A 14,626-nucleotide genomic window follows, 5' to 3' on the forward strand; every position below is an offset into this window, starting at 1 on the left:
GTCCTGTGGCCACTGCTGAGTTTTCCAAATTTGCTGGCATATTGAGTGCAGCACTTTAACAGCATCATCTTTTAGGATTTGAAATAGCTCAGCTGGAATTCCATCACCTCCATTAGCTTTGTTCATAGTGATGCTTCCTAAGGCCCACTTGACTTCACACTCCAGGATGTCTGGTTCTAGGTGAGTGATCACACCACTGTGGTTATCCAGGTCATTAAGATCTTTTTTGTATAGTTCTTCTGTGTATTCTTGCCACCTTTCTTAATATCTTCTGCTTCTGTTAGGTCCATACTGTTTCTGTCCTTTATTGTGCCTATCTATGCCCGAAATGTTCCCTTGGTATCTCTAATTGTGTTTCTTGGTATCTATACTTACCGGCAGTTAATAGGAGTGTGTTGAGTGTTTTAAAAAGTGTATTACATGAAAGACAGATTTCATATCTGTTCTTCTGCTGAACAGCACTTAAGACAAGAATCACATATTTGACAGAGATTTGCTTGCAGAAACTTTTTCATCTCTTCTCATTTTGGCTATCCTTACAACACACAGATTTCCTGAACAGATCACAACGTACCTGGAACACCACCCTTAGCTCTTTTCCTAAGATTGCCATGCCCATCCACTAGCCAATTCCTCTCCCAACTTTTCAAAGAACTAAGGAAATCATAAGTTGTCCAGGGGATATTCGGTGCCAGCAAGGTTTTAACTGGTGCTGTTTCACTTACCTCTTTCACAGGTTTCTGAATGTGGACATCCTGGAAGCCAGACATGTAGTCAATATTTCCATCTTTGTCTGTGGTTACAAGATGAGAACTCAGTGATCTCCATGGTAAGTTCAGCCCCAAAACATTCTCCATTGAAAAAGCCCACTGGCCCATAGAAAGTTTTCCTAACAACAACAACAACAACAAAGCCCATATAATTAGTTGATAAGTTGATTTTTTAAAAATGCAACCTCACCAATGGAGCAAGCAGACAGTCTGGGTTTTGAGGCCTGGGTGCCTCTGCTACCCTTTATCATCTGTCTACCAGAGCCCACAGTTCTGAGGGAAGATTAACTAAAGAAAGCCTTAGGGGTTCCATGGATCTTTTCCTTACTGTTATGGGTAAGCAATCAGAATTTGGGTATGCTAGATATTTTTCCCTTTTTCTTACTAACAAAGTAAGGTATAATTATAATAGAAGATTTGAAAACACAAAAGGATATAAAAGATAAGATTACTTTTAACATTTGAGCATATCGCTCATGTCTCATTTTCTTAGGTAATATCCTTTCATCCTCTAATATTACATGTAGTTTTTCAAAATATACTTTTGCTTTCTGATTATTAAAGATATGTTCATTTGAAAGGATTTTCAGTAAACAGAAAACATTACTATTTGTACTGTTTTTCTATGTATATAAACATGGATATATATATAAAGGTACAATATTTTATATTTCTTTTTTTTCAATATTTTATATTTCTTAAAGCCAAATATACATTGTACCATGTTTCATATATGTGTATTACATATGGCAACACACACATACACAATAAACAGATATTCTAACCTGATTCTTTACTTACAATCATGGATATGCATCTATGTTAGTAAACATAAACCTCCATCATTCTTTTAATGGCTGTGAAATTATTCCATTATTTTCTTAGGATCATTCCTAGAAGTAGAATTGCTATATCTAAAGGTATGTACATTTTAAGGCTTCTGATATATTTTGCCAAACTGCTTTCAAGAAAGAGTAGTCATTTGATACCCCCACCAAGACCATTCACCACACACTTACCTGCTAAGGACAAAGGTTATTTAGAAGTGTATTCCTCATTTCCAAACCCAAGGGGATTTTCTAGCTACCTTATGTAATATAAGTTGTAGCTAATTTCACTATGTCAGATAATTTATTCTATATGTTTCCAATACAAAATTTGTAGAGATTTGCTTTATGTTCCACTTAATGGTCAAACGTAAATGTTCCATTTATGCTTGACAAGAATGTATATTCTGCAATGCTGGATAGAATTTGACATATGTCTTTTAGGGAAAGTTTGTTAAACTTTTGTCTGTTTACACTTTCAGTTCCTGAGAGAAGAGTGTTAAAATCTCCCACTGTGACAGTAGATTTTTCAACTTCTACTTGTTCAGTCCATTTCTGTTTTACATAGTTTTTAGGGAGACTACAAAAATAGGTACATGCACATTTAAAATGGATTCAATTAGAAAACTGAGTATTTTATTATTATAAAATATCTCTTTATAGTTCTAGTAATGTGTATCTCCTTGAAGTCTACTTTGTCTGATATTAGTAGAGTTGTTCCCACTTTGTTTGTTTCTAATGTTTTATATAGATCTTTCTAGACTTAAAATGAGGTCATAGCCCAATAAACCTATAATTAGTCAAAGATATCATAAGTAAAAAATGCGTTTAACACATTTAACCTACTGAACAACATAGCTTAGCCTAGCCTACCTTAATGTGCTCAAAACACATTAACCTAGAGTTGGGCAAAATCATCTAATACAAAGCCTATTTTATAATAAAGTGTTGACTATCTCATGTAATTTATTGAATAATGTACTGAAAGTGAAAAATAGAATGGCTGTATGAGTACGGGATAGTTGTAAATGTATCAGTTGTTTACCTTTGTGATCACCTGGATGGCTGGGAACTGTGGTTCAATGCTACCACCCAGCATGAGAGAGCATCATACTATATATATTGCTCGTCTGGGAAAAGGTCAAAATTCAAAATATGTTTCTCCTCAACGCATATGGCTTTCATACAGTTTTAAAGTCAAAAACTCGTAAGTCAAACCACCATAAATTGGGGACTACCTGTACAAATGATTCCACTGTCTACTGGCTTCTGTCGTAACTTTTGAGAAGGCTGATGTCACTCTAACTGTTGTCTCTTGAGCAATGTGTGTTTCCTCTGCTTGCTTCTAAGATTTTCTTTTTGCTGTTGGTGTGCTGCAGTTTCACCACAAGTGTGTGTAGGTGTGAATTTGATTTTATTTATCCTATTTGAGAATCACTGTTCCTCTTTACCTGTGAGTATGAGTTCTTTCAACAATTCTGGAAAAGTCTCAGCCATTATCACGCAAAATATATTCTCTCTTACAGTCTCTCTTCCTGGGACCCTGATTAGATGTATGTTAAACATTTTATTCTTAATCTTTCTAATTTTTTTAGCAATATCTAATCTTGTATTTAACCCACTTGTTATGTTTTTTAACAAGTTATTTTTATATCTATATAAAATAAAAATGGTTCTTTAAATCATTTTAAAATGCATACTTGTGACTCCATTTTTCATTTCTTTAGACATTTTCTTTTTTTTTTTTTTAGACATTTTCTTTCCTAGTAATTTTTACTTTGCATTTGATAATCCCAATATATGATATCCTCGGGAAACTAATCTGTTGCTTATTGTTTCTGCCGACTCTCACTCATGCTCTCCTTGTTTGTTTGGGGATCTTTGGTTGCGACCTCATATTAATTGATCTCACTCTCTGGATATATTAGTGGCACAAATTAGGGACAATTCCCATGAACATGCATTTGCATTTGCTTGCTAGGAGTCAGGGCACTACAGACCTAGGCTTACTCTGGTCACTTTGAGGATCTAGCCTTAATGTTGGAAGTCTCAAATTCAGCTTACTCATCTTTTCTACTATCCTACAGTTAATCCCAAGATTGACTGCTACAACAATATTAGCATTTGCGCCCAAGACAATCGAGCCTATAATGCTTGCTTGCTGCTCCATGCTCCAACATGCAGCTTCAAAAATCCACTAGCAGGGAGAGGAAACATAGGCTAGAGATTTATTTTAATTACTGTGAGGCTGGTAAATGCATTAAAATCCTGCACCCTCTAGAATCTAGCTGTCTCTTAACAGGAGAACTTTCCAGAGTATCTAGTCTAACATACTACCAGAACTGAAGTCTAATTTAGGGTTGTTGCTGTTAAGTTGAAAGATGCTTATTGAAAAGGAAAAATATGCTTTTTTCCAAGCATATAATGGATTATATTTTATCTCTATCATCCTTCACTGGTAAAAGTAGAAAACTGAACTTTTAAGACAGCAAAGAAAATGAATGTGTATAGAACCTGATATGTTAAGAAATGGTAAGCATTACGTTTTTTTTTTTACCTGATTTATTGCGGTCTTGAAGTTGGAAAGCTCGAGTGAGGTCAGTTTTTCGTGAAATCATTCTCTCTTTTAACATCCTGATGGCACTACTTTCAATAGCATTCACCCTATGTTAAGAAAATAACTGTTAGGTGAAAGTTACATAAGTCATTCTGTTCTGTTTCATTTTAATATACTGTGTTGCCACTTACCAGATTCTACATTAAATAAGTTGCTTAACCTCACACATAACATATTATTAGGTGGTGAATGTGTTTATATGTATGTGTGCACATGTTTTGTGAAATTTTAAAAGGATTATCACTGGTGTTTTCTTTTTGGTTTCAAAGATTCACATGAACAATTAGTGCATGAGAATGTCCAAGACAAGAAGGAAAACAGAGGGACTTGCTATAGAAGATGTTCGAATTTATCTTAACTTACTTAAAGAGCAGGCATTGACACAAGAGAAGACAGATACATACCTGAATAGAATATAATGGAATTTTTGTAAATACAGCTAACTATATATGGGAACAATATATATGATGAAGCAAGTATTAAAATTCAGTAGAAAAGGACAGTTTTTTAAAACGGGGGCTAGCATAATTAACTCAATGTCTAGATGCTAAATTTCTACCTCAGACCATTTACAAAAATAAATTTACAATAAAGGAAGAACAGAGGAACAAACTAGTTATCAGTCACATATCCCTCAAAAAAGCAAAATGGCATACGCAAATCCAACCATATCAAAAATGACATCATAGGTGAATGGATAAATAAATTTAAAAAAAAACAGATTGTGAGACTGGATTTAAAAAAAAGATACAACTATATGTTGTCTATAGGAGACACACTTTAGCTTCAAAGATGCAAAGAGTTTGAAAGGAAAAAGTATACCATGTACACACTGACCATAAGAGAGTTAGAGGCCAAATTAATAGTAAACAAAATAGATTTTAAGACAAAACCTATTACTAGAGATAAAGAGGGATATTTTATAATGATAAAAGAACCAATCAGTCAAGAAAATGGCAATAGCTCCAAATTGATCTACAGATTCAAAATAATCCCTATCAAAATCCCAGTGGGCATTTTTGCAGTTGACAAGCTGATTCTAAAATTCACATGGAAAACAATTAAAAAAGAAGAGCCAAATTCAACTCACATTTCCCAATTTCAAACTTACAAAAAATCTTTACTAATCAAGACAGTGTGTCACTCACATTAGGACAGATACATAGGTCAATGGAATACAACTTAAAGTCCAGAAATAAACCTATACCTTTATGGTCAATTGATTTTGGACAAGTGTGTCAAGACAGTCAAATAGGGAAGGGATAGTCTTTCTAACTGATGTTGCTGGGACAATTAAATATCTGTATTTTAAAGAATAAAGTTGGACCCCTACCTCATACCACACACAAAAATAAACTCAAAATGAGTCAAATATAAATCAAATGTAAGAGCTTAATTTATAAAGATAATTTATAAAATTATTGGAAGAAAACATAGAATAAATTTTCACGACTGAGTTAGGCAATATCTTCTTACATACATCATCACAAGCAAAGAAGAGAAAATAGATATATTTGATTTCATCAAAATTTAAAACTTTGGTGCTGCAAATAATAACATCAAGAAGGTAAAAATACATCCTACAGAATAGGAGAGACAATTTACAAACCTTCTATCTAAAATTCCTTCATGGATCACAGCCTTGTTGTGGTGAAGGGACTTGCATAACTCAATGAAGCTATGAGCCACGCTGTGCAGGGCCACCCAAGACAGACAGGTCATAGTGGAGAGTTCTGACAAAACGTGGTCCACTGGAGGAGGGGATGGCAAACCACTGCTATGGCAAACCATTGCCATGAGAATTCCATGAACAGTATGAAAAGGCAAAAAGATATGACACCAGAAGATGAGCCCCCCAGGTCAGAAGGTGTCCAATATGCTACTGGGGAAAAGCAGAGGGCAATTACTAATAGCTCCAGGAAAGAATGAAGCAGCTGGGCCAAAGCAGAAATGATGCTCAGTTGTGGATGTGTCTGGTGGTGAAAGTAAAGTCCAATGCTGTAAAGAACAATACTACATAGGAACCTGGAATGTTAGGTCCATGAATCAAGGTAAATTGGATGTGGTCAAGCAGGAGATGGCAAGAATGAACATTGACATCTTAGGAATCAGTGAACTAAAATGGACGGGAATGGGCAAATTTAATTCAGATGACCATTATATCTACTATTGTGGGCAAGAATCCCTTAGAAGAAATGGAGTAGCCCTCATAGTCAACAAAAGAGTCTGAAATGCAGTACTTGGGTGCAACCTCAAAAACAACAGAATGATCTCAGTTCATTTCCAAGGCAAACCATTCAGCATCACAGTAATCCAAATCTATGCCCCAACCACTGACGCCAAAAGCTGAAGTTGACCAGTTCAATGAAGACCTACAAGACCTTCTAGAACTAACACCCAAAAAAGATGTCCTTTTCATCCTAGGGATTGGAATGCAAAGCAGGAAGTCAAGAGATTACCCAGAGTAACAGGCAAGTTTGGCCTTGGAGTACAAAATGAAGCAGGGCAAAGGCTAACAGAGTTTTGTCAAAAGAACATACTATTCACAGGAAACACCCTCTTCCAACAACACCTAGGAGGACTCTACGCATGGACATCATCAAATGGTCAATATTGAAATCAGATTGATTATGTTCTTTGCAGCCAAAGATGAAGAAGCTCTATATAGTCAGCAAAAACAAGACTGGGAGCTGACTGTGGCTCAGATCATGAGCTCCTTATTACAAAATTCAGACTTAAAGTAGGGAAAGCCACTAGGCCATTCAGATATGACCTAAATCAAATCTCTTATGATTATACAGTGGAGGTGACAAATAGATTCAAGGGATTAGATCTGGTAGACAAGAGTGCCTGAAAAACTATGGATGGAGGTTTCATAACACTGTACAGGAGGTAGTGACCAAAACCATACCCAAGAAATAAGAAATGTGGGAGGACAAAGTGGTTGTCTGAGGAGGCTTTACAAATAGCTGAGAAAAGAAGAAAAGAAAAAGGCAAGGGAGAAAGGGAAAGAAACTCTGAAAGCAGAGTTCCAGAGAACAGCAAGGAGAAATAAGGTCTTCTTAGTGAACAATGCAAAGAAATAGAGGGAAACAACAGAATGGGGAAGACTAGAGATCTCTTCAAGAAAACTGGAGATATCAAGGGAACATTTCATCTAAAGACAGACACAATAAAGAACAGAAACAGTAAGTACCTACCAGAAGGAGAAGAGATTAAAAACAGGTGGCAAAAATACACAGAAGAACTACACAAAACAGGTCTTAATGACCCAGATAACCACGATGGTACGGTCACTCACCCAGACCAGACATCCTGGAGTGTGAAGTCAAGTGGGCCTTAGGAAGCATTACTACTACAAACAAAGCTAGTAGAGGTGATAGAATTCCAGGTTAGCTATTTCAAATCCTAAAAGATGATGCTGTGAAAGTGCTACACTCAATATGTCAGTAAATTTGGAAAACTCAGCAGCTGCCAAAGGCTGGGAAAGGTCAGTTTTCATTACAATCCCAAAGAAGGGCAATGTCAAGGAATGTTCAAACTACAGGACAACGGCGCTCATTTCACGTGCTAGAAAGGTTAAGCTCAGTATCCATCAAGCTAGATTTCAGTAGTATGTGAACTAAGAACTTCTAGATGCACAAAGTTGGGTTTTGAAGAGGCAGAGGAACCAGAGATCAAATTGCCAACATTCATTGGATCACAGAGAAAGCAAGGGAATTCCAGAAAAACATCTACTTCTGCTTCACTGGCCATGCTAAAGCCTTTGACTGTGTGGATCACAACAAACTGGAAAATTCTTAAAGAGATGGGAATACCAGACCACCTTACCTGTCTCCTGAAAAACCTGTATGCAGGTCAAGAAAGCAACAGTTAGAAACTGGACATGAAACAATGGACTGGTTCAAAATTGGGAAAGGAGTATGACAAGGTTGTATATTGTCACCCTGCTTATTTAACTTATATGCAGAGTATATCATGCAAAATGCTGGGCTGGATGAAGCACAAGCTGGAATCAAGATTGCCAGGAGAAGTATCAATAGCCTCAGATATGCAGATGATACCACTCTTAATGGCAGAAAGTGAAGAGGAACTAAAGAGCCTCTTGATGAGGGTGAAAGAGGAGAGTAAAAAAGCTGGCTTAAAACTCAACATTCAAAAAACTAAGATCATGGCATCTGGTCCCATCACTTCATGGCAAATAGATGGGGGAAAAGTGGAAGCAGTGACAGATTTTATTTTCTTGGGCTCCAGAATCACTGCAGATGGTGACTGCAGCCATGAAATTAAAAGACGCTCCTTGGAAGAAAGCTATGACAAACCTAGACAGCATATTAAAAAGCAGAGACATCACTTTGCCGACAAAGGTCCATATAGTCAAAGCTATGGTTTTCCAGTAGTCATGTACGGATGTGAGAGTTTGGACCATAAAGAAGGCTGAGCACCGAAGAATTGATGCTTTCAAACTGTGGTGTTGGAGAAGACTCTTGAGAGTCCCTTGGACTGCAAGGAGATCCAACCAGTCCATCCTAAAGGAAATCAACCCTGAACTGGAAGGACTAATGCTGAAACTGAAGCTCCAATACTTTGGCCACATGATGCAAAGAGCTGACTCATTGGAAAAGACCCTGATGCTGGGAAAGACTGAGGACAGGAGGAGAAGGGGGGTGACATAGGATGAGATGGCTGGATGAAATCACCGACTCAGAGGACATGAGTTTGAGCAAAGTCCAGGTGATTGTGGAGGACAGAGCAGCCTAGCATGCTGCACCCCTTAGGGTTGCAAAGAGTTGTATATAACTTAGCAACTGAATAACCACAATATCTAATAAGTGACATAAATATACGATATATAAACAACTCTAACAATGCAATAGTAAAAAGTGTAATAACTCAATTAAGAATGAAAAAAGGTGGGAATTCCCTGGCAGTACAGTGGTTAGGACTCTGGTTCTTTCATTGATGGGGCTTGGGTTCAATCCCTGGTCAGGGATCTGAAATCCCATAAGTCACATGGAACAGTCAAAAAAAAAAATGGGAAAAGGATCTGAAACAGACATTTCTCCAAAGACCATATACAAATGTCCAATAAGAACCAAAAAGATCCTCAAAGTTACTGGTAGGTAAGGAAATACAAATTAAAATCAAGACCTCACATCCACTAAGATGGCTATAATCAAAAAGATCATAACAAGGGTTATGTGGAGAAATTGGAATCCACATACACTGCTGATGGGAATGTAAAATCATGCATCCCCCTGGAAAAGAGCTTTCAAGCTCCTCAAAATATTAAACATAAGAGTTATTATATAATCCAGTAATTCTACTTTCAGGTATATAACCAAAAGAAATGAAAACAAATATATAACAAAACCTTGTCCACCAAAGTTCAAAACATTACTCATAGTAGTCAAAAAGTAGAAACAATCTACATTTCTTCTTTTTAAAAGAAATATTTCATTTATTTATATATTGGCCACATGGCATGTGGAATCTTAGTTCCCCAACCAGGGATCAAACCCATGCCCCCTGCATTGGGAGCTCAGAGTCCCAACCACTGGACCACCAGGAAGTCCTAATCCACATTTTTATTAGCTGATAAATGGACAAAGAAAATGAGGCCTACTGATACAATGAAATGTTATTCAGCCATTAAAAAAAAGATTGATACATGTTACAAAGGGAATGCCCCGGAGGAGTGTATGGCAACCCACTCCAGCATTCTTGCCTGGAGAATCCCATGAACAGAGGAGCCTGGCAGGCTATATAGTCCATGGGGTCGCAAAGAGTCAGACATGACTGAAGTGATAAGCACATGCACACAGTGTGAATGAACCCCAAAAGCAGTGTGCTAAGTAAAAGACGCTAGTCACAAAGACCACATATTATTTAATTTCATTTACATGACATATCCAGAATAGGCAAATCTATACAGAGAGAAAATAGACTGGTAGTTGACTAGAGTTGTGATGAGGGAGGTGATAATGATGAATGACTGCTAATGGATACAAGTTGTCTTTACAGGATGGAACAAACGTTCAACAATTACATTATGGTGGTGTTACACAACGGGGTAAATATACTAAATATCACTGGATTGTATACTTTAACCTAGTAAACTGTCAACAAAACTGTTAAAATAAATTATATGTGTATACACACACACACACACACACACATAATTAATATGGAGATAATTTTTTACCACAGGTGAAAATCCAAAAGTTATAATGAAATTATAAAAATGTGATTTCATAGAACTAAAGCAATACCAAGACATCAACAAAATATATGCAACATGCCTGTAAAAGTCCTCCATCCCTCAAATGCAAAAAATTCCTAAAAATTTATTAGAAAATGACAAACAGTCCAATATAAAATGGGGGAATATGATAAACAGGAAATTCAAAGAAAAGAAAATGCAATGTCCAAAAACAAGATGGATAAACTCAGCTGTCTAAAAAAATGCTAATTAAAATGAATGAGATTTACCATTTTTATCCATCCATTTGTCAAAATGAAGAAGGGTAATAAAATTGGAGATTAATGAGGATGTAGAGAAATTAATATGCTGTTTTCCAGATTGTTAACTGTTACAACTTTTTTGGAGTACCTAGCAAAATTTCAAACATATAAATTCCACATTTTAAATTTTATGTTTAGAACAAGCACTAAAAACTTATGAATATGTATATATATGTATGTACACATATACACACAGAGGAATATTTGTTACAGTACTGCTTTTAAGTACAACACCCTGAAACCAATCTGGATGGCCATCAATTGAATATGATTTAGCTATCCATAATTGTTATGGCATACATATAGTATAGAATACTTTGCATCTACTACAAAGAATGAGTTATGTCTACATGTATGACTTGGAGTGATATTCACAATATAATCTTTAGGGAAACAGTCAGTTGCAGAATAGACTGAGCAGTGTGATTCTCTCTTTGTTAAAAAAAAAAAAAAAGTATGTATGTTGTTAGTGCCTTTCTCCTTCCACTGGGATATGCTTTGATGATGAAAAAGACTTTTGCCTATTTTTTTTATTTCAATATCACCTGTGCCTAAAACAGTGTCTGACATATAGTAGGTGCTCAACATTTAAGTTCAATGAATGAGAAATTGCTCGTCTATTTTTGTAGGAGCAAGGAGAAGAGGGTGGAAGGGTCCCCTCCAGGCTATTAATTTCAGCTGCCTCTGCAGAAAAAAATTACTGAGAAGTACTGGGAGAGATCATTAACATTTTCTTTATACAACTTTGTTTTAGCTCACCTAACAACAAATTTATTTGTTTTAGAATACAAAAATATTAAAAAGATAATGTCAAAGGGGGAAAATAAAGGTAAGGTATGAATGCCATCACACAGGGAGACACACTCAACTCCATCATACACACTTTTGGGTAGAGATGGGACAAGGAGGTCAGAGCCAACTGGGTTGTGACTGGGGGCAGAAAAGGCGAGAGCTTGCGGGACTGGGTAAGTGCAGACACCTTCTTTTCCTTACATTCAATTAGGGACAGTTCATGGATGCTGACTGCTTTAGAACTACTGCTCTTGGTTTCAAAGAAGAGCACATTCACCACTTGGTTTCTGGAATTATTTCATCTTGTTTATACCAGTGAGTAACAGGTAAGTTGTTTTCTTCAATCCCAAGCCTGCTCTTAGGCCCTCTGGACTGGTTCTACATAGTCACCAGTACCAGAGCTCAGAAAGCTCCTTAGAGTATACACACCTTTGGTAAAGAGGCCTGAAGCACGTTGCCCTAGTTATTTGGTACTGGAAAAATCGGGGGGTCGTACCATAACTCATTCTGATGTAAGCTCCTCGATTGCTACCTTCTTCGTAATAATTAGACGCAGAAAATATAGTAATAACCTGGTTAAAGAAAAAGAATGTCAGGTTCACATACAGTTAGTTCTCAAAAGGTCCTTCAGTAAAGTCAGAAACAGCTTAATTCTTAAAAACCGAAAATCATACGAAGTTCAAAATTCGTATAAATTATCAAAGTCTAATGGGATTTCCTGTGAATCCACAGGAATAGAAGTAAGGTTTTTAAATCATTGTCCCCATGAGTACTAACTTCTAGCCACTCATCCCCACAGTGCATGGCCTTGCAATCCTATGTTCAATTTCAGTTCCTTACTGCTCAGTTTTGTAAATTTCGATTTTCCAGCAGGGTAAAGCTTTTATTTTTCTTTCCTTATGATATTTGAGCATCCAAAATAAAACTTGTGTAATATCACAGTCCTTTTGTCTGTAGCTGGCTGATTTACAGGGCTCAGGGCCCCCATCAAACCAGTGCTTCAAGGTCAGAGAAATAGTGGCTAGATAAGGGACCATGATCACTCTGTTGGGAAGGAACAAGTCTTGGGGGTGTGATGGAAGATGAGGAGTCTTGGGAGCATAATACTTCTTAGTGACAGGAAAGCTGCTTTAGACCTAGTCCTGCCCGAATGTGCAAGTCACTTCAGACAAGCCACTGCTTTTTTCTCTTTTAATTACAAATAAACCCTAAAGAATACTTGCCTTACCATCTCGCAAAGGATGAGACTCCAATGAATTAAGAGTTAAGAAAAGTGCAAGTGATAAAACAGAAGGAAAGGCCAAGAAATTTGGTATTCCTTTTTAATTACTGCTGTTCACTAAGAGAAAGGGGGGGCACCCCAGGACAACTTGGGACCAGAAACCAGCTCCTCAGGCCTACCTCTCTAGCCTATCAGACACCACTGAAGAAGGAGAACACACTCCATTTCAGTGGCTGCTGCCAAACTGCGCCCAGTGAGGGACTCGGTAGAGCTCCCCAGTCAGGGAACAGAAGGGTGGTGTGTTTTGTGGCTCTGTCCCGCACAGGCAAGCACAAAAATAAAAGAGAGCAAAGGAGATTCACTGCCACCTTTCTGTGTTCTGGGAGGATACAGACACTCTTCACCCCACTACTGGAGACTTGTCTTGCGATCAGCATGAAACAAAGCCTTTGTGTGTGTACTTAGGGTCCTGTGTCAGTTTCTATCGCTGGGATTAGGAAGATCAGGGAAATAAACCAAGTATCTCTTGGGGTAAGGGACAATGAACCTCCTTCAAACAACCTCTGTGAACCTGACAGTCTCCTGTTCTTGCCTACCAAAGCATGGAGTTCTGTTCTGGGACTAGGGAAGACATCTTCCCATGGCCTTGAGGTCAGACACATCCTGTAAAGAAAGACTAGGCCTCGGGGGAGGGATGTCGGTGAGGAGGTCACCCACACTGTTAGCTTACCTTCCCATCGTGGCAGATTTCATACCCATCAGGCTTACATTCATGAGATCTAACAAGCATCTTCAAATGGTATTTATTAAGAATCTTGGCGGTGACGTCTGGTCCAAAGTAGCAGCCTCCTCCTCGGTTCGTGTTTGGGTAGCAGCCTCTTTTGCCTCTGGGATCACTCCAAAGGATATCGACAACCTAGGAACAACAAACCAGATTAGGCTGTCACTGACAAGTGAGAGTTTATCTTTCTATAGTTCAACTTCTTTTCCAGAAACATTAACCCAAGTTATCACAAAATCTACTATTTCTCACCATTTCCTAACTCTAATCCTCTTTCAAAACTGTTTCATATTCATCTCCTCCATGAATCTTTTCCAAAATAATTTCAATGCCCATAGCCACCACAATCCCATTCTACTCATCCCCAGTAACCAACACAGCAATATTTAGTAATCATGAAGAATCAGCCTTTGGACTTTTTTAAAATCTACATTTTAAAAATTCTATCTCCATTATTTCATAATTGCTGAATCTACAAGCTCTTTTCTCTTAAAAAGAACTTCAATGCCATGTTCAAAGGAGAAAGTCATTTCCCACAATGAACACACATTTATTTGTTGTTTTCAGTATGTTCAAACAGATATGCTAGGTCTCCCAGCTATGGTTTTGGCCCTGGTTTTCGTCCTGTTGAATAAACAGCATGAGAAGGCCTTTCTCCATCACAGATATAGTCAACTGTTCATCCAAGAATAGCTTCTAGAGCATCGCCTTCACTTTTTGCCCCGCCCCTCCTTGATGAGTTCATTCTCAGCTTCAGCACTATATTTAGCCACTAACTGGTTTCCACAATGTATTCTCTTGAATCCACAAGTATGTTATTAGTATAATATTTCCTTTTCGAGTTGAAACAGAAAATGCAGGCTGCATGATGCTCAGGACTGAAGACCCAAGTTTCTAAGAATTTTTCATAAAATTTGGGGGCTCCCTGTTTGAACCTCTGATCTACATAAAACATTTCTTTATTTAAACATCTCCTACGGGAGCTTCAGCAGTAGTGTGAAAAACTAGATTTAGAGCTAAAGCTATGCAACCTTGGAGATCAAACCAGTCAATCCTAAAGGAAATCAGTCCTGAATATTCACTGAAGGACTG

The 14,626-nt window shown here is 37.4% G+C and overlaps 1 protein-coding gene across 5 annotated transcripts in view; it reads right to left on the bottom strand.

Annotated features, from left to right (window-relative positions):
* The window catches only part of PPEF1 (protein phosphatase with EF-hand domain 1), a 140,443-nt gene that overhangs the window by 3,879 nt on the left and 121,938 nt on the right, over window positions 1–14,626 (bottom strand). For all 5 annotated transcript variants that reach the window (XM_070464633.1, XM_020891255.2, XM_070464634.1 and 2 more), the window contains 4 exons: window positions 13,484–13,669; window positions 11,961–12,103; window positions 4,155–4,261; window positions 726–889 (listed from right to left, as the gene is read on the bottom strand). In XM_070464633.1, the coding sequence (XP_070320734.1) occupies window positions 726–889; window positions 4,155–4,261; window positions 11,961–12,103; window positions 13,484–13,669 (600 nt within the window). The remainder of the gene's footprint in view (window positions 1–725; window positions 890–4,154; window positions 4,262–11,960; window positions 12,104–13,483; window positions 13,670–14,626) is intronic.

The sequence above is a fragment of the Odocoileus virginianus genome, unplaced genomic scaffold, assembly GCF_023699985.2.
Source record: "Odocoileus virginianus isolate 20LAN1187 ecotype Illinois unplaced genomic scaffold, Ovbor_1.2 Unplaced_Contig_38, whole genome shotgun sequence".
NCBI lineage: Eukaryota > Metazoa > Chordata > Mammalia > Artiodactyla > Cervidae > Odocoileus > Odocoileus virginianus.